The 20,998-nt window shown below is 47.2% G+C and overlaps 1 protein-coding gene across 3 annotated transcripts in view; it reads right to left on the bottom strand.

Moving 5' to 3' along the window:
* Positions 1-20,998, bottom strand: part of phrf1 (PHD and ring finger domains 1) — a 202,877-nt gene that overhangs the window by 28,572 nt on the left and 153,307 nt on the right. For all 3 annotated transcript variants that reach the window (XM_072466131.1, XM_072466132.1, XM_072466133.1), the window contains exons 13-14: positions 4,963-5,120; positions 715-4,206 (exon numbers count right to left, since the gene is read on the bottom strand). In XM_072466131.1, coding sequence (XP_072322232.1) covers positions 715-4,206; positions 4,963-5,120 — 3,650 coding nt within the window. The remainder of the gene's footprint in view (positions 1-714; positions 4,207-4,962; positions 5,121-20,998) is intronic.

A 20,998-nucleotide genomic window follows, 5' to 3' on the forward strand; every position in this document is an offset into this window, starting at 1 on the left:
ATGCAAACTGCTTCATGTGAGAGTATCTTTAAGAAATGGATGTTTATCAAATAGCTGTAGTGGATGTACCTTTAAGAAATGGGTGTTTATCAAGTAGCTGCAGTGATGTCAGAGTGTAGGTGGAGCTGGTCTGCCTGTCTGTTTTACTTTCGTTTTTGAGCCAGCAGCTACAATGTGTGTTTCGTTTCATTTTCAAAGTTGGAGCTGCATCCAGCCAAACGAGGTGTAATTTTGATCTCTCTGCATGTAAAAAATATTTTCAGATCACTTGCTAATTTAAAAGTGATAACTGCTCGCAGTAGAGAATTTAAAACCTGCTATTTTTTTTTTTTAAAAAGGGGATATTTGTTTTATGGATGTTGCTAGGAAAGATTAAGGGTTACTTATAGAGTACTGTATTCTTTGGGGGGAGTATTTGAGTTGATAGTTGCTAAGATGCTTATTGTGTGTTTATAAAATGTTAACTGGATTCATAGAATAAACATTGTTTTGTTTTAAAAGTACTTTAGATCTCTGTTGCATCACACCTGTAGAGTGGGCCATTGTGCTCCCCATAACCGAAATCTATTAAAAGTTGTGGGTCAGGTGAATTCCAAGGTACACTTTGGTGTTCTCTAAACCCTGGCCCATACCACTGCCTAAAGGGAGACAATCTGCAATTTGTCTGTACAACCAGAATTCAAAGGGTACAATACAAAAAGTAATTATACTCACTAGCAGGCCTCCCAGAGGGAGTCTCATCCTTCTCCTCTGTCTCCAGGTTCCAAGTCACTCTCTTCACGAGGGGTTTGGTTTTCACCACTGTGCTTTGTAAAGCAGTTTCAGGTTCAGTCTTGACTTTCACAGGGTCTGTCAATTCGAGGAGGGGAATTTCCTCATACTCCATATTGTTCTCTGTTTTCATCGATTCTAGCTTTCTCTCCGACAAGTCATTTCCAATCACATCACTCTGTGTTTCTTCTTCCTTATTTACATTGCCTGAACCAAGGTCAGCTGACTCAGTCTCATGGTTTAGTTCATCCTTCTTGGAGTTTGTACCCGTTGAACAGCTCTCTGGGTGCTCGTTCTTAGGTAAAGCCACTACCTCATTCACCTGAGTGCTGGCGCTTTGTTGTTCCTCAACTGTACGCATGTCCATAGATTCATCTTGATCTTCTGCAGGTACCATTGAATCAGCAGTGGTGGAATTCTCAGTTAGAGGTAAATGTGTGTCAGATTCCACTGACAAATGTTCGTCAAAAAGTTCAGCTTCAGGTGTCAAGATTGCTTCTTCATTTTCTGACAAGAGTGGGATCTCCTCCTGTTTGTCCAGGCATATTAGAGGAATAGAAACCTCAGTTGAAACAGCAGGGTCTTGGTAGCAAGGACTTTTGATACGGATACACTCCACAATATTGGGACTCATTACTATTTCAGCCTGGTTTGTGCTGGCGTCATTACTTTCCCAAACGTGGCCAAATTCAACAAAAGCATCAATAATATTTTCTCCTAAATTCTCACTATTACAGCTGGAGTCCTTGCTTTGCTCAATAAGTTCTTCCTGTACTTCGTCAAAGAATGGTATTGATTCCTCGTCAATGGCTACTGAACGGGGTAGACTCTGAATAACCGGTATAAAGTTACTTTCCTGCAAGCTTTGAGCATCACAAGAAATAAGCAGTTCCTTTACAGAGGCTTCCATCTCCAAAGGCTCATAATCTCTGCATGCTGAAACTTTCTTTTGCTCTTCATCCTTCTCATCAAATTTTACTTTCTCTTGAAAGAAAATTTGCTTCCTGTCTACCTCTGGGTATTGCCATTTTGATTGCTGGCACCTATCTCTTGATCTTGATCTGCTATGGTCTTTCGATCTCGAACGAGTTCTTGATAGAGTTCTGGGTTTTCTCCTTTCCCTGGATCTAGAACGAGTCCTTGATCTTCTCTTTTCCCTAGATCTGGCTGATTTTCTCTTCTCTCTGGAACTTGACCTTGTTCGGGATCTACGCTTGTCACGGGAACTAGATCTGGACCATGATCTTCTTTCTCTAGAACTAGATCTGGACCAAGACCTTATTTTCTCCCTAGATCTAGGCCATACTTTTTTCTTATCTCTGGATCTAGACCATGATCTCGAACGTCTTCTCTCCCTGGACCAGGAGGTCGATCTTTTGCTCCGTCTATCATACTGTTCCCTATCATACTGTTCCCTATTGTACTGTTCCCTTTCATACTGTTCCCTTTCATACTGTTCCCTTTCATACTGTTCCCTTTCATACTGTTCCCGGCTTTGCTCTCGTCGGTACTGCTTTCTTTTTCCTTTCTCACTGCTCCAAGAGTGTCTAGAGGAGCCTTTGTGGTCCCTTGACCCTGAAAATTTCTTTCTTCTCCTGTGACTGTCTGCAGATGCACCAGAGGAAGAACTGGCCGACCTCCTTTCTCGAGATCTTGATCTGGAACGTCGCCTTCTTTTTTCCTTGCTCCTATCCAGTTTAGGTTTTCGTCTTTTGAACTTCTCAGAGCTGCTGGAATGAGATCTTGACCTAGATTTTGATCTCCGTCGTTCTCTCGAGCGTGACCTCAACTTCTTCCGTTCTTTTGATCTTGACCTTGACCTGTAAGCTTTATGCTCTTCAGATACTGAGCTCTTGCATTTGGAGTGGCTGTGAGAACTTGATCTCGATCGTGACCTCGAGGGAACCTTTGATTTGGTGTGGAGCTTTTTACTCACTATTTTCCTTAGTTCATTTTCTGATGAAGTATCTGCATCAGTTCTCACACAACTAATCTTGTTGACAGTTCGCAAAGTACCCTCATCTGAGTATACACAAGAAATAATAACATCACTAACTGTATTTACTGTCTGCCGTTCAGGCTTGGGTTTGTCTTTAGATGTTGTTCTAAAGCTGCAATATGTTTCATTTGTGAATGTATCGTCCCAATTCGTCACATCAGATTCTAAACCCAATTTCATATCCTCATCGCCAATATCATCCTGCGATTCATTGATAACTTCTGCCTCAGGGAACAAAGATTTACAACGATCAGGACTGTCAGTTGGTTTATTTATTGTCAGAGGTTCAAATTTGATTTTAAAAGGCACTGTCTGCTGTGTGCAGGACATATGTGCAGTATCAGTATTAAAGTAATGATTTAAAGTATTAGTTGTGTCTTCGTCATCTTCAGAAATATCATCACCAGGACTGGGCACTGGGGACTCACCCTCAGATCTTGACCCATTCCTATCAGGACTGGAACTAGATGATGACGGGTCAGAGCCAGTAGGTTCAAAAGGATCATATATCTCATCTATTTCTTTTTTTACAGCGAATTTCAATTGTGAAGCATTCTTGTCTTTTTTGATGCAATGCTGAACTTCATCATCTGTGGGTTCAAATGGGTCGTAGGCATCCAACTTGGGTAACCTCATCAAATGACCAATGTTACTTATCACTTTTTTACAACTCTGTCCAGGCGTGCTGGATATTAAGTCTTGTCCTCGTAGTTTTTCTTCGAAGGTACTGGAACAGCCAGCCGATCCGGTGGTGGTAGAAGATTGATGCCTCTGCTGGACAGCTCTCTCACTATTCTTTTCACTACTTCCCAATTCCATAGGTTTTGTAGCCTGGTTATTCTGTTCATTGCCTGCGAGTCTGTTTATACAGGCTCGAGATATGCCATTGTTTTGTTTGTTACCAGTTTGCACCCCTAGGCTGCCAGTCTGGTTCTTGATCTTTGGTATCCTGGGAAATTCTGAGATATCAAGCCTCCTAACAGGGGGCTTAAGTGGAATTCTGTTCAGTGTGCCCATATTGATTTTGAAATGCAAATTGGAGGCACTATTTAACCATTTGAAAGGTGTAAAGCCACTGGTGCTCTTCTGACTGTCCCCAGCACTTTTACTAAATGCTCCCATCCGTTGTGTATTGAGCAAAGAAACAGATTCGCCTGGCCTGGGGCCAACAGATATTTCAGGCATCGGAGTAAATGTTCCCGAAAAGGCAGGTCTCAGATTGCTTGGTGCTGTTTGTTGCCTTGGCTTAGATGTTAAACCAGATGTAGATGGCAATGTACTCAAGAACTGTCTCGCAGTAGTAGTGAGACCAGCAGTTTCCTCATCCTCTGTCAAGATGCTTACAGAGTTCCCTGAGATGCAAGCACTTGTCGTTGAACTTCTACCAGAAATCTCACCAGTTCTGCTGCTACTTGATGTTGACTGTGCAGGTTGTCCTGATGCAATAGCAGAAAAGGAAATATTAAAATTAATACATTACATACCTGCAAATGAATTGCCTTTTGGACACCACACTTTAGAAGGATGTCAAGTCCTTGGAGGGGGTGTAGAGGTTTATTAGGATGATAACAGGAGATTGGAAAAGCTAGGGTTGTTCTCCTTAGAGTAATTGACCTGAGATTTCATAGAGCTGTTCAAGATAATGAGGATAAATGCAGGAAGGATATTTTCTTTGGCGGGGGGGGGGGGGGGGGGGGGGCGCGTCAGAAACAGGGGAACAGTCTCAGAATAATCGTCAGGCCATTTAGAACTGAAACAATGACGAATTTCTTCACTCAGAGGGCGCTGAATCTTTGGAATTCTCTGCCCCAGAGGACTGTGGAGGCTCAGTCGTAGAGCATGTTTACGACGGAGATCGATAAATTTGTACATATTAAGAACATCAAGAGGTACGGGTATAGTGTTGGAAAATGGTGTTGAAATAGAAGATCAGCTATGATCTCATTGAATAGCGGAGCGGGCTTTAAGGCTGAATGGCCTTATGCTCCTACTCATGCTCCTCCTGGTTCTTATATTCTTAAATTAAATCTGGTTGGCGATTTATGTAAATCATCTCAGTAGGGCAATTGAAGCAATAAACCAGATAACTAGCATGCACTAGAAAGATCATGAAAGGAAATAGCAATCTTCCACAAACAGAAGTTAACTATAGATTTTAGATAAACAATTCGATGGTTTATTTTAGAGAATACCTCGATCTTTAGGCTTCAGTGTTCCATCCCTATTGATCACAACATCGGAACTGTCCATCAGTAAGGCATCCTGCCCAGCTAGGATACTTCCCAGCACATCTGGTACAGATGTGGATTCTGGTTCTGCCTCCTGTGTAACAACTGGAAGTCTTCCATTCCTGTCACAACAATAAGATTTAATTGCTTTTTAAACATAGGACCAAGTCATGTCTGACCAATCTACTGTAAGGCTGTCAGGAGAAAATAGAGATTACTCCGATTAGAGATTTCAAACTATTAGGAGGATACTCACTGTGGCAACATACATCTTCTAGAAGAACAAAGAACTGCAAAGTCACTGCCCGCCTACACAGACAGCCAATTGTACAATAACACTGACAGGAGGTTCTTCTTTCAATAACCTTGATTGCGTACAAAGTACCAATGGGCCCCAAAGTCCTTGATTTGAACACAAGAATGAGCGTTGGATTCACTGGGTCTTAAAACTCCGTAGTCAAATGGCTACAATATGACCCAACATGTAGACATATACCATAAACAAAACTGATCGCAATGGACAGAGAACAAACAGCTTCTAGCTGGAGTTATGAAAGGTTCAGGTAGAGTAAATCAGTGGTTAGCACTGCTGCCTCACAGCGCCAGGGGCCCAGGTTCAATTCTTACCTTGGGTGACTGTGCGGAGTTTGCACATTCTCCCTGTGTCTGCATCGGTTCCCTCCGGGTGCTGCGGTTTCCTCCCACAGTCCAAAGAGGTTCGGGTTAGCTGGATTGGCTGTGCTAAATTGCCCCTAGGTTAGGTTACGGGGTTTGGGCAGGGTGCTCTGTCAGAGGATTGGTGCAGACTCGATGGGCTGAATGGCCTCCTTCTGCACTGTAGGTATTCTATGGTTCTTCGTTGATCAAAGAAAACAAAATACTGGGAATGTTGGAAATCTGAAATAAAAACTGAATGTGCTGGAAAAACACAGTAGGTCTGGCAGCATCTATGGAGAGAGAAACATTTTGAGTTGAATATGACGTTCTGAAAAAGAGTTAGACTCGACTTGAAATGTTAACACTGTTTCTCGCTTCACAGATGCTGTCGCACCAGCAGAGTAAGTCTGGAGCCTGTTTTTACTGGCAGGAGAATTGACAACCAGAGGGTACGGATTCAAGATAATCGGCAAAAATGGACAGGAATGAAGAAAAAAAACATTTATACAGAAAGTTATGATCGGGAATGCGTTTCCTGAAAAGGTGGTGGAAGCAGATTCAATAATATTTTTGTTGTGAATATCTAGTTCATAATTCATGTGTTTTGGAATCTAACTTTTAGTTTCAGGAACATATCTTTTAGGTAAGAGATCAAAAGCGTTATGAATGAAATAGCCTGGTTAAGAAGCTGGTAAACAAACCTAACATAAAGGAAAATAAAAGAAGCCAGCGTAGGTTTATCTTACAAGGTCAGAGCTGAAAGGGATAAAATACTTAAACAGGTGATCCATTTCTACACCTCCTGGTGAAACAAGGGTATCTCCATGAAATAAGCTATAAACTAACAACTCTGAATCAGTTCTGCGGAAGAGGGTCGTACAACTTCATTAGAGATAGAAATTATTCATATAAGTTGCAGAATCAAATAATTTTTTTGAAGATAAAATACTCAAGTGTTTGAACCATCCCAAATCATGTTACATCGCCACAATGATAGAGGGATATTTTAATTAATTTGTGTGTGAACTTGCTAACAGAAGTGAACAGCTCGAGACAGACAGAGGCAGTTGGAGCTTACTTTTGGCACAAACTGCATCTCTCCAGTTTAAGAGAGCTAACAGGAGATGATAGTCAGTTAAGTCTGCCCCTCAAGCAGAGAAAATGCAAACTTCATGGCTCACTGCATGGATGTGGGTGGGGCTCTCTCTCAGTATGGGTTTCGTGAGGGAAAAGAAAAGATGCTGGAAGATTTGCTCTAGCTGCAGCTAGAGGAATAATGTACAATGTCATAGAACCTTGTGGCAGAAGCGGTCAACAGAATTTGTTTGGAAAGCTGTGGGAAGGCAGTTAGGTATCTGCTGGTAACCTGAACATGGAGCTGAGGTATCCACATGAGGTCTGTAAAGAATAAGTGGTGGGTCGTGAAGCCAAACAAGCTAATGGAAGGATGCCAATACAATCTTACCTTGAAAGGTAGCTGATGCATGGAGGAAAATTAAAAGGGCAGGGGGGTGCCTAAGAAGCAGAACTGAGTTTTTGACTTTATAAGTTATAGAAATGCGAGTTGGTCGAGGAAGAGCAGATAGTGCCAGCAAAATTGAATAAGTATTTTGCTTTAGTATATGCAAAAGAGAAGGATATTGAGGGGAAAGTAAGTCCTGAATTGGTCAAAAGATGAGAGATACAATTAGCAACAGGTTAAGTGTTAACTACAATACCATTGTTTATTACAGAAACATGGCTTAAGGGATAGGAATAGCAGATTAACATTCCTGGTTACAGGGTTTTCAGATGGGATAGACACAAGAATAAAAAATTAGTGGGAGATTACAGGAAGTGAAGTTGTTGTAATATTGGTTAAATAAACAATGACAGTTGTGCAAAAGGATAATATGCTAAAAGGGGAAGTTCTGGGCTTTAGGGAATGAAGCTGGGTAGATGGAACCGGCATCAATAAAAGTGCATTTTAATGGTAGAGAGCAGTTAGAGTTTCCCACAGACAGACGGGTCGAACCCCAAAACGGGGAAGACCTCGAACATGACGAAGGAACTTGGTCGCTTTATGGAGCAGATGGGGGCGGTGGACCCTTGGAGGCTCACCCACCCAGGGGAGAAGGAGTTCTCCTTCTTCTCCCCAGTACACAACATATACTCGAGGATTGACTTCTTTGTAGTGGGGAAATCTGTGCTTCTAGGCGGAATATTCCGCAATCGTAATCTCCAACCACACTCCACATTATATGAATGTGAGGTTGGAGACAGGCAGTGCCCAACGCCCCACATGGTGGTTGGACACTGCTCTACTGGCCGACAAGGCCTTTAGTGAGAGTATCACGGGCCAGAGAGGAGTATACAAAAAACAACCAAAACGGGGAGGTCTCATCCTCCACGTTCTGAGAGGCGCTAAAGGCCGTGATTACAGGGGAAATTAAAGCCTTTAAAGCTCGAAGAGACAGAGAGGAGACGCAGCTAGGCAGCAACTGGTCGACTCCATATTGGAAGTAGACTGTAAATACTCCGAGGCCCTGGCCGTAGAGCTCCTGGTGAAGAGGAAAAAGTTACAAATGGACTTTGACCTGCTCTCCACGAGGAAAGCGGTGCATCAACTCCACCAGGCACGGGTGACTGTATACGGTTACAGAGACAAAGCCAACACCAGCTGAAAAAGCAGGCAGCCACTAGAGAGATCGTGCAAATTAGGGATAACATAGGCACACTAGAAACAGACCCAGACAAGGTTAACAAAACATTCAAGACCTTTTACTGAGGATTGTACACCTCAGAGCCCCCAGCAGGAGACTCAGGGATGAAACAGTTCCTCGACAGACTGGACATGCCAGCTGTGGGGGAGGACAGAATACGGGGCTTGGAAGCACCGCTAGAACTGGGTGAGATCATGGGGAGAATTAGTTCCATGCAGGCGGGGAAAGCGCCGAGACCAGACTGGTTCCCGGCGGACTTCTACAAAACATTCGCGACAGCACAGGCAGGAGACGTTCAGAGGCTCACTGGCGAGGGGCACACTGCCACCTACGCAAGTACAAGCCTCAATCTCGCTAATACCCAAGAAAGACAAAGACCCAACGGAGTGCGGGTCATACAGGCCCATCGCACTACTAAATGCAGACGCCAAAATATTGGCCATGATCCAGCCAAAAGGCTGGAGAGCTGCATACATGAGGATCAAACGGGCTTAGTCAAAGGTGGACAGCTAACATCGCACATCAGGCGCCTGTTGAACATGATCGTGACCCCATCTGGGGAGAGAACATGTGAGGTGATCGTCTCCCTGGACGCATAAAAGGCCTTCGACAGGGTCGAATGGAAGTATCTCAGAGATACTAGAGCGGTTTCGGCTCGGAGCCGGATTCGAGGGGGGCGGGGGAATGCTAGGTCCCAAAGAAGATCCTACAGAAAACAAAATCCAGGGGAAGGCTAGCCCTCCCAAACCTACAATACTATCCCAGCAGAAAGAGTGATGGGATGGATAAAGGAGCCAGAAGCAGAGTGAGTGTGCATGGAGGAGGCCTCCTGCATGGGGACCTCCCTCTGGGCCCTCTGCCGGAGAGATTCCAGCTGGCAAAAGGGCAACAAACTCAGGTACATGCACTTGAAAAACCTCCTGTAGAAGGAGACAAGGACATACCCGCGGCCACCACGACAGACACTGCTAGAAGAACTACTGGATGCAGACATCCTAGGCAGAGGGAACTGTAGTGACATGTACGAAAGGCTGATAGAGACAGCCGACACCGAATTGGACACGACGAGGAGGAAATGGGAGGAAGACTTGGGGTTCGAAATAGGGTGGGGATTCTGGAGTGAAGCACCGCACAGGGTCAACTCTACCTCCACATGCACAAGGCTCAACCTAACGCAACTAAAGGTGGACATGGAGCCCACTTTATCAAGAACCCGAATGAGCAGGTTCTTCCCGGAGGTGGAGGACAGATGTGAACAGTGCTACGGACAGTGTTCTGGTCTTGCCCCAGACTTGCAGGTTACTGGACAGCCTTCTTTGAGGCAATGTGCAAAGTGGTGGGGATGAGGATGGAGCCATGTCCAAAAGTGGCGGTCTTCAGGGTATCAGACCAGCCAGATTTCTTCATGGGGAGGAGGGCGGACTCCCTTGCCTCCCTGATCGCACGGCGTAGAATCGTGCTCAGCTGGCTGTCCGACCTATCGGAATTTCTCCAAATGGAGAGAATTTAATTCGACATCTGTGGGTCGGAAAATGGCTTCCTCAAAACATGGGAGCCATTCACCCGACTGTTCCGGGACCTGTTTGTGGCCAACACATAATTAAATAAGTAGCCAGGAGCCCGGCATAAGAAGCCAGGACAAGATAGAAGAGTGGAAAGTGAGGGAAGACCAGTGGGGGGGGGGGGGGGGGGGGGGGGGGGGAAGAGGTAGCCAAACACAGCAGGAAGGAAAGGGGGGGGGTAGCAGAGAGCGGGGGGATCAATGGAGGGGAGCCAGAAGGGGGAAAAGATATGGGAACACAAACCAGGAAGGGGGGGGCGGGGTACAGGGGAAGACCAATGGCCACAACAACCACAGCAAGCGAGAGAGAGTACGAAAAAACGGGAAGAAACAACGAACAATGGCCAAGGCAACTGCACCGATAAATATAAATAGCATCAGGGGCACCACCTGTGTGCCCCCCTCCAACCTGTTCTTTTGTCATGTAAAAGGGGAGAAAAATAGAGGAAAGGGGGTGATCTCACCTGTTACGTGTTTCCTACTTCCTTTGTGTCTTATTTTATTGTGTACATATCTGTATTTATGTCATGTGCAAAACACAATAAAAACATTTTTTTAAAAATTCACTCAGAGTTGGAATTGTTATGGGAAAGGATAAAGATAGATAAGGAACTTCCGGTTGCGGTGATGCACTGCTAAGCCGCACGTTTCGGCAGCTCCCGTTCTAACGGACTTTTGGACTCTTATCGGGAGCCCCAACGGAATTTTTTTTCGACCTAACCCAGTGTGGGGTGACGAAGGAAGGAGTCCCCCCGGCTGTGTATGGAAAGGAGCGGCGGTAGTGGCCAGATTGCGAAGGATCCTTTGGAGCAGCGGCAGAGAAGAGAAGGGAGAAGCAAGATGGCGGCGGATGGAGCCCAGATGGTATGGGGCCCGGACCAGCAGGAGTTTCTCCGACGATGTGTGGAAGAGCTCAAGAAAGAGGTGCTGGCGCCGATGCTACTGGCAATCGAGGGACTGAAGGAAACACAAAAGGTCCAGGCGATGGAGCTCCGTGGAGTGAAGGCAAAGGCAGCCGAGAATGAAGATGAGATACAGGGCCTGGTGGTAAAAACGGAGAGACACGAGGCACTACACAAGAGGTGCATAGAAAGGCTGGAAGCCCTGGAGAACAGCTCGAGGAGGAAAAACCTACGGATTCTAGGTCTCCCCGAAGGAGCAGAGGGAGCTGATGTTGGGGCTTATGTGAGCACGATGCTCCACACGCTAATGGGAGCTGTGGCCCCAACGGGCCCCCTGGAAGTGGAGGGAGCGTACCGGGTCCTCATGAGAAGACCAAAGGCAGGTGAAACACCAAGAGCAATAGTGGTGAAGTTCCATCACTACATGGACAGAGAGATGGTCCTGAGCTGGGCCAAGAAGGCACGGAGTAGCAAATGGGAGAATGCGGTGATACGTGTATATCAGGACTGGAGTGTGGAGGTGGCGAGAAGGAGGGCGAGCTTTAACCGTGCCAAGGCGGTGCTCCATAGAAAGAAAATAAAATTTGGAATGCTGCAGCCGGCGCGATTGTGGGTCACGCATCAGGGCAAGCACCACTACTTCGAGACAGCGGATGAGACATGGACATTCATCCAAGAAGAGAAACTGGACTAGATTTGAGAGTTTGATGTTTGGAGAGAAGCAGCGAGGTGGTGGTACAGAAATGTAAAGTGGGGAAAGAGGAGGGCTATTGTACAGCAATGTTGGACGGGGAATTTCTCTCCCCCCGATGGGGGGGACACGAAGAAATGTGGGCGCCGGTGGAAAAAAGGGACAGGGAAGGGGAATGAGGGAACTGTGCCATAGGGGGCGGGGCCGAGAGGAAAGCGCGGGTATTTTCCCGCGCTATGGAAATTATAGTGGGAAAACAGGCGCAGGAAGGAAGGGAGCCCCACACGCAGGGAGGTCAAAGAGTGAACGGGGGAAGCCGAGGTCAGCCAGAGTTAGCTGACTTCCAGAAGCAATATAGGGGGAGTAACCAAGCTAGAGGGGGATCTAGCGGGGGGGGGGGGGGGGGGGGATTAACTGGGTTGCTGCTGCTGAGTGGAAGGGGGAGCTGGTAAGAGATGAGGTGATCGGGGCAGGAAGGCGCTGCCTGGGGGACAGACGGGTGCGCGGGACCTGGATGAGGAGATGGCCTAAAAAAGGGGATGGCTAGTCGACGAGGGGGGGGGGGGTGAATGGTCCTCAATCCAGCTGATCACGTGGAATGTGAGAGGCTTAAATGGGCCGATTAAGAGGGCACGGGTGTTTGCGCACTTAAAGAGACTGAAGGTGGACGTAGTCATGCTCCAGGAGACGCACCTGAAGGTGGCGGATCAGGTTAGATTAAGAAAAGGATGGGTGGGACAGGTATTCCACTCAGGGTTGGACGCGAAAAACAGAGGGGTGGCAATATTGGTGGGGAAACGTGTATCATTCGAGGCTAAGAATATAGTGGTGGACAGTGGGGGCAGATATGTGATGGCGAGTGGCAGACTGCAGGGAGAGGCGGTTGTGCTGGTGAATGTATATGCCCCGAACCGGGATGACGCGGGATTCATGAAGCGAATGCTGGGACGTATCCCGGACCTGGAGGTGGGAAATTTGGTAATGGGGGGGGGGTGGGATTTTAACACAGTGCTGGATCCAGGGCTAGACCGGTCCAGATGGCCAAGGTGCTTAAGGGATTTATGGAACAAATGGGGGGAGTGGATCCGTGGAGATTCGCCAGTCCGATGGCTAAAGAGTTCTCTTTCTTCTCCCACGTCCATAAGGTATACTCCCGGATAGGCTTTTTCGTTTTGGGAAGGGCACTGATCCCGAAAGTGGCAGGAACATTGTACTCGGCCATAGCCGTTTCAGACCACGCCCCGCATTGGGTGGATTTGGAACTAGGAGAGGAAAGGGAGCAGCGCCCACTCTGGCGACTAGATATGGGACTACTGGCGGACGAGGGGGTCTGCGGAAGGGTGAGGGGGTGTATTGAGCGATACCTGGAGGTCAATGACGATGGGGAGGTTCAGGTGGGGGTAGTATGGGAAGCGCTGAAGGCGGTGGTTAGAGGAGAGCTGATCTCCATCAGAGCCCACAAGGGGAAACAAGAGGGCAAAGAAAGAGAGAGATTAGTGGGGGAAATTTTGAGGGTGGATAAAAAATATGCGGAGGCCCCAGACGAAGGGCTATACAGAGAAAGACGAAGACTACAGACGGAGTTTGACCTGCTGACCACGGGAAAGGCAGAGGCACAGTGGAGGAAGGCACAGGGGATGCAATATGAGTATGGGGAAAAGGCGAGCCGGCAGTTGGCCCACCAACTTCGGAAGAGGATGGCGGCGAGAGAGATCAGGGGAGTTAGGGACGAAACGGGAAATATGGAGCAGAGAGCAGGGAAAGTGAACGAGGTGATAATGGCATAGTGTAGGTTAGATGGCTTTTGTTTCGGTGCAACATCGTGGGCCGAAGGGCCTGTATTGCGCTGTATCGTTCATTGTTCTATGAGGTGTTCAAGGCCTTTTATGAGAGGCTATATAAGTCCCAACCCCCGGGGGGAAAAGAAGGAATGTTACACTTTCTGGACCAGCTAAGGTTCCCGAAGGTGAAGGGGCAGGAGGTGGCAGGTCTGGGGGCGCCAATCGAGGTGGATGAGGTGATTAAAGGACTGGGGAACATGCAGGCAGGGAAGGCCCCGGGACCAGACGGGTTTCCGGTGGAATTCTACAGGAAGTATATGGATCTGTTGGCCCCGCTCTTGGCGAGAACCTTTAATGAGGCTAAGGAAAGGGGGATGCTACCCCCGACAATGTCGGAGGCGACGATATCGCTAATCCTGAAACGGGATAAAGACCCGCTGCAATGCGGGTCATACAGGCCTATCTCACTCCTAAATGTAGATGCCAAACTGCTGGCAAAAGTGATGGCGACAAGGATAGAGGATTGCGTCCCAGGGGTGGTGCATGACGATCAGACAGGGTTTGTAATGGGGAGACAACTGAATGTTAATGTACGAAGGTTGCTGGGGGTGATGATGACACCCCCACCGGAGGGGGAGGCAGAGATAGTGGCGGAGATGGATGCAGAGAAGGCATTCGATAGGGTGGAGTGGGACTATCTGTGGGAGGTACTGAAGAGGCTTGGGTTCAGGTGAGGGGTGTATTAGATGGGTCAGACTCTTATATGGGGCCCCGGTGGCAAGCGTAGTCACAAACCAGCAAAGATCGGGGTATTTTCGGCTACATAGGGGTACAAGACAAGGGTGTCCCCTGTCCCCGTTACTGTTCGCGTTGGCAATTGAACCACTGGCCATAGCGCTGAGGGATTCGAAGAAGTGGAGGGGGGTGCTGAGAGGGGGAGAGGAGCACCGAGTGTCGCTCTACGCAGATGATCTACTGCTATACGTTGCGGACCCGGTAGAGGGGATGCCAGAAGTAATGCAGATACTTAGGGAGTTTGGAGAGTTCTCGGGATACAAACTAAATATGGGGAAGAGCGAGCTTTTTGTAATGCACCCCGGGGAACAGGGAAGGGGGATAGATGCTCTGCCGCTGAGGAGAGTGGAAAGGAACTTCCGATACCTGGGGATCCAGGTGGCCAGGAACTGGGGAACCCTGCATATACTTAACCTGACGCGATTGGTGGAGCAGATGGAGGAGGACTTTAAGAGGTGGGATATGGTGCCGCTGTCGCTGGCGGGCAGAGTGCAGGCAGTTAAAATGGTGGTCCTCCCGAGGTTTCTTTTCGTGTTTCAGTGCCTCCCCATTCTGATCACAAAGGCCTTTTTTTTAAAAATAGACAGGAGCATTACGAGCTTTGTGTGGGCAGGAAAGACCCCAAGAGTAAAGAGGGGGTTCCTGCAGCACAGTCGGGACAGAGGGGGACTGGCGCTGCCGAGTTTGAGCGACTACTATTGGGCCGCCAATGTGTCGATGGTCTGTAAGTGGATGAGGGAGGAAGAGGGAGCAGCGTGGAAGAAGCTGGAGATGGCGTCCTGCAAGGGAACGAGCCTAAAAGCGCTGGTGACGGCACCGCTGCCATTCTCCCCGAAAAGGTTTGGTGGCAACCTTGAGGGTCTGGGGGCAGTGGAGGCGACACAGGGGAGTGACGGGTGCCTCGGTGTGGTCCCCGATAAGGAATAACCACAGGTTTGTCCCAGGGAGAATGGATGGAGGGTTCCAGTGTTGGCACCGAGCAGGAATTAGGAAGCTGAGGGACCTGTTTATAGACGGGACGTTTGCAAGTCTGGGAGCGCTAGAAGAAAAATATAAGTTGCCCCCGGGGAACGCCTTCCGGTTATATGCAAGTGAGGGCATTGGCGAGGCAACGGGTGAGGGAATTTCCGCAGCTCCCGACGCAGGGGATCCAAGATAGAGTGATTTCTGGGGCATGGATCGGAGAGGGCAAAGTGTCCGAAATATACCGGGAGATGAGGGACGAGGGGGAGGCGATGATAGTGGAGCTGAAGGGAAAATGGGAAGAAGAGCTGGGGGAAGAGATTGAGGAGGGGCTATGGGCGGATGCCCTAAGTAGGGTAAATTCCTCGTCCTCGTGTGCCAGGCTTAGCCTGATTCAATTTAAGGTTCTACATAGAGCACATATGACGGGAGCAAGACTGAGCAGGTTTTTCGGGGTGGAGGACAGGCGTGGGAGGTGCTCGGGAAGCTCGGCGAACCACACACACATGTTCTGGTCGTGTCCGGCACTGTATGAGTTCCGGGGGGTGTGGCAAGGGTAATTTCAAAGGTGGTGAATGTCCGGGTCAAGCCAGGCTGGCGGTTAGCTATATTTGGGGTTGCAGAAGAGCCGGGAGTGCAGGAGGCGAAAGAGGCCGATATTTTGGCCTTTGCGTCCCTAGTAGCCCGGCGTAGGATTCTACTCATGTGGAAGGAAGCGAAACCCCCAGGCGTGGAGGCCTGGATAAACGACATGGCAGGGTTCATAAGATTGGAACGAATAAAATTTGCGTTGAGAGGATCGGCTCAGGGGTTCTCCAGGCGGTGGCAACCGTTCCTTGACTATCCCGCGGAACGATAATGAAAAGATAGAAATGACAGCAGCAGCAACCTAGGGGGGGGGGGGGGGGAGGGGGAGCACTATTCTGTGTTTTTGCTATTTGTTTTTCTTTTTAGTTTTTGTTGTTAGTTCACTATATTATTTAAATAATGTTATTTACCAGTTAATGTATAATCCCTTGTTGAGTTGTAAAAACGGAAAAATTGTGTGAAAAATGTTAATAAAATATATATTTTTTAAAAAGATAGATAAGGAATAAAAGTTTGGAATCAGGGAAATGCCAATTTTACTAAACTCAAATGTGATTTGGCAGAAGTGGACTGGAAATAGCTACTTGGAAGGTAAATAAGTGCCAGAGCAGTGGAAAGAATTCAAGAAATAGATAGAGGGTTCAAAACAAACATGTTGCCACAAAATAGAGGGTGGGACTCCCAAATCTAGACACCCTATACATGTCAAAGAGCTTCGAGAACAAAAGGACAAAAATAGGATGTGTGTGTCAGATGCCAAGAGCTACTGAAAGCCGAGTGGAGTATAGAAAGTATGGCAATGAAATTAAAAAAGGAAATTAGGAAATCAAAGAGGGCATGAAAAAATATTGACAAATAAAACAAGGACCAAAGATATTCCATAAATCCATAACAAGACGATAACGAAGAGTAGCACCAAAAAGGTAACTTACGGTGTGGAGATGGAATACGCGGGCATGGTACACGGCGGGGCCAGATAAGCAATCGTTTGACCAGCTCATGATGCTTGTGGTGCAACACTTTAACCTGACCCCGTTAGTGATCGTTCAAAGATATTGATTTAATACGGCAAAGAGGTCCCCCGGTGAGTCCGTCACCGAGATAGTATCACGACTATGCATGAAAGCCGAGTTTTGAAATATGCAACTGCTTTATCAGATATGCTCCGCGCTCGTTTGGTCTGCAGTATAAATAATATGGAAATGCAGAAAAAGCTTTAGGGCGAAATCTCCGATCTTTCAGCAGGTACTGCAGATCTCCTTATCCCGAGAAGGTGTGGAACGTGGCGTCTAGGATATAAGGGATGGAGATGTACGCTTTGGGTGTTGCCCCTCACGTAGTATCCCTGCGGCCTGGACCAAATGGCGCAGCAACACCGGCCTCTAGTGGAAGACCCGGCCGCCGCAACGTATGACATCATCAAACTCAGTTGAAGGCGATTTTGTCCCGCGTATGACGTGTGGGCGCCCGTCTATGCGTACTTGCAGGAAGCAGGACGGCCAGCGCTCCAGGCGCCCTGGTAGAGATAGACCATACCCAGGGCTGGGCCTTACATCTGGATGACCGATAAAAGACCGAGGATGAGGCGCTGAATAGTTTAGCAGCACCACGTGTGGCCCCTATTCATGTTCTATTACAGATGAATGGCCATTTGCTCCGAATGAAGTTATATACGGGAGCTGCCGTTTCTGTGGTGGTGCAGGACACCTTTGATCTTATTAAACGAGGTGTGAGTACTTTGACTTTGGCTGACATGGCGACTCGTTTGGCTACTTATAGGGGGGAGAACGACCAAATATTGTGGGGTCCACCTTTATCGGTAGTTCATGGACGTCAATCAGTTCACCTTCCCCTCATTGTTGTGCAAGGAAGTGGCCCTGGCTTGTTGGGTGATGATTAGCCACACCAACTGCAGTTGGATTGGCAACATATCCTGCAAGTGGGACCTAGTAGTCTGTTTACGATACTGAGCAAATTCTCAAGTTTTTTCAGCCTGGCTTGGATACCATTAAAAGGGCCGTGGCCAAGGTTCAGGTGGGCCCAGCAGCCCAACCCCGATATTTTTGTGTCTGCCCGGTTCCCTACGCTATCGTGGAGAAAGTCGAGACCGAACTTTGTCGTTTGGAGAGCATGGACATCATTAGACCTGTGCGCTTTGCAGATTGGGCGGCGCTGGTGGTCCCCTTAATGAAGCCGGATAAGACAGTCCACCTCTGCAGAGACTATAAATCTGGCTTTGAGTTTGGACTGTTATTCTTTACCGCACATCAAGGATCTTTATACTACATTGGCTGGTGGTTGTGTGAATACAAAATGGACATCAGCAATGCTTATCTGCAGCTGGAGCTCGTTAAATCATAGTGGAAATACGTCATGGTCAATACGCACAAGGAACTCTAGTATACCTGGCTCCCGTTTGGGGTATCCACAGCGTGCGCAGTCTTCCAGCGCGCCATGGAGAACATCCTGCGCAGATTGCCATACACCGCGGTTTACTTAGACGACGTGCTAATCACAGGGACCACGGACTAAGAATATTTGCAGAACCTCGAGGCGGTGTTGAAACTTCTTTTGGAGTTAGGGGTCCGCCTGCGCTGCGCGAAGTGAGTGTTTCATGCAAAGGTAGTAGCATATTTGGAGTATCGGGTGGACCAAGAAAGCCATTCAAAATGCCTGGAGGTCCACAAAATAGCTACGATCACCTTCCGTCGAGCGATTGGACATTTCTTTTTCCACCCTGAGATGCTTGTAACCGATAACGGGGCCTCTTTCATGAGTGAAGAGTTTGTCACTTTTATGAAAAGCAACTGGATTCCTCATGTCTACATTTTGGTGCAGACGGTTAAACAGGGGCTAACAAAACTGACTCCGGGCTCGATGGATCCCAGGCTGGCAATTAAGATTGTTATTCTCATACAGGATCATGTCGCACGCAGTAACTGGTGTAGCCCACGCTGAGATGTTAATGGGTCATAGGCTTCGTACAAGACCGATTATATCAGATATCAGTGCGAAGGTGCGCTATAACCAAGATTTACAAGGGCGTTGCCCAGTTTGACGTCGGCCTCTTCGCACCTGATGACGCGGTGTTCGTTGGTGACTCCGGCGACGCTGCTTCCTGGCTTTCCGGGTTGTCGTCCGCCAAACAAGACCAGTCTCTCACAAGTTCGGGTCCGGGAGCAACTGATGAGAATACATTTGGATCACATTCGTTCATGGAGGTTGCTCCCTCATGAGGTTCCTCGAAAGAAACCTGTCCTGGATCCTCTGGCTCGATTGCCAAACCAGCTGGTGTGACACCTCCAGTCTCTCTCGACACCGACAAACCCAATGTTGTATTTACCGACTCTGAAATGGAGACCCAGGCCTCTACGGTCTCGGATGCCGATCAGCCACCTCCTGTGGGTAGTCTACCACAGCATTCCTGCTGCAGATGACACTCACCAACAAGGTTTAGGCCGACTGATCCGGCGCATCAGCTACATGACAACTTGCCAGAGCCGAAGAGAATCCAACATCCTCTGCCAGCTCCTTCCTCTCCGCCTCATTGGTTGTCAAGGAGTCTTTGGACTTTTTTGGGGGGGGGGGGGGGGGGAGGGGGGGTTATGTAATAGTGTGGGAATGATTTTCTTCCCCATGATCCTTGCAGACTATAAGCTCCCCCGCTAGGGGTGGGGGATCTCTATTAACCTTTGTATAAAAGGTCAGCCAGTAAGGCGCCAACCAGAACAGGAACCCAGTAGGGATCTACCAGGCAGTGCATATATCGTGTTATAAATAAAACTACATTTCTTTATTTTACTCAGTATGGACTCCCCATGCCTTTATTAAAGTATATGCGCATAATTTAGACTTAAGTATAAGGGTAGAGTTAAGAAGTTTGCAGATGATGAGTGTGTGATTGATAATGAGAAAGAAAGCTGTCTGCTGCAGGAAGTTTTCAATGAACTGCTCAGAAAAGTGACAAATGGAACTCAATCCAGAGAAATTAGGTAATGCATTTTAGCGGGAGAGACAAAGCAAGGAAATAACCAATAAATGTAGAGGAACGGGGGAACCTTGGAGTGCATTTCTACAGAACCCTGAAGATATCAGGAAAGATACGTAACTTGGTCAAGGAGGCATATGGGATAACTTCCTTTATTAGCCAAGGCTGAGAGTATAAGAGCAGGGAGGTTACGCTAGAACTATATACAAGTACTGCTCACAGTTCTGGTCATGGCATTACATGCCATATGATGATTACACTAAGAGTACGGAAGAGATTTACAAGGATGTTGCCAGGAAGGACATTTTTTTTTTAACTATGACAAAAGATTGGAATTCAATGATTCATTTAGACTTAAGTATAAGGGTAGAGTTAAGAAGTTTGCAGATGATGAGTGTGTGATTGATAATGAGAAAGAAAGCTGTCTGCTGCAGGAAGTTTTCAATGAACTGATTCTTTCTTTGACATAGAGGAGAGTAAGGGGAAATTTAATTGAGGTGTGTAAAATGATGAGACCTATATACAGTGGATAGGAAATACCTATTTTGTTCAGCAATAAACAGGAGGTATAGATTTAAAATGATTGGCAGAGGGATTAGAGGGGAGTTGAGTTGAAATATTTTCACCCAGAGAGCAGTGAAGTCTGGAACTCACTATCTTAAAGGTAGAGGCAGGAACCCTCATCACATTTTTAAAAATACTTGGATATGCACTTTAGGAATTGTACCTAACCAAACCATGGGTCAAGAGTTGAAAGATGGGATTTGACTGGATAGTTCTTTTTGAACAGGCACAGAGGTGATGTACCCAATGGTACTCTTCTGTGCTGTAACTTTGTAAGTTAAAGAGGACAGTTTTGCAACCTAACAGGGCAAATCCAAGAAACCAGAAGGAAATAAAAGCAGTTGCCCTAGAGTTTATAAGCTAATGATCTATTGAAGGTAAAGGTGAGCCAGATGACTGGAAAGTGGCCAACGTAAGTCAAACAGCGAGACATTTAAAAAAAACTTTTTAAAATTTCCAATTATTTTTTTCCAATTAAAGGGCCAATCCACCTACCCTACACATCTTTGGGTTGTGGGGGTAGACACACACAAACACGGGGAGAATGCGCAAACTCCACATGGACAGTGACCCGGAGCCAGGATCGAACTTGTGTCCTCAACGCCGAGAGTTAGCAGTGCTAACCACTGTCCCACCGTGTCGCCCACAGCAAGAAATAGTTAGCCTGGATAATCATAGATCAGTTAGCTTAACATCTATGCAAGGAAAAAACCTGGAATCATTAACGAAAGATTAAATTACTAAATATCCAAAACAAGAAGAAAATATTGCTGAAAAGAGAGACATGTTGCAAAGCTTTTTGTCTTGT

The sequence above is a fragment of the Scyliorhinus torazame genome, chromosome 10 (genome assembly GCF_047496885.1).
Source record: "Scyliorhinus torazame isolate Kashiwa2021f chromosome 10, sScyTor2.1, whole genome shotgun sequence".
Taxonomy (NCBI): Eukaryota; Metazoa; Chordata; class Chondrichthyes; order Carcharhiniformes; family Scyliorhinidae; genus Scyliorhinus; species Scyliorhinus torazame.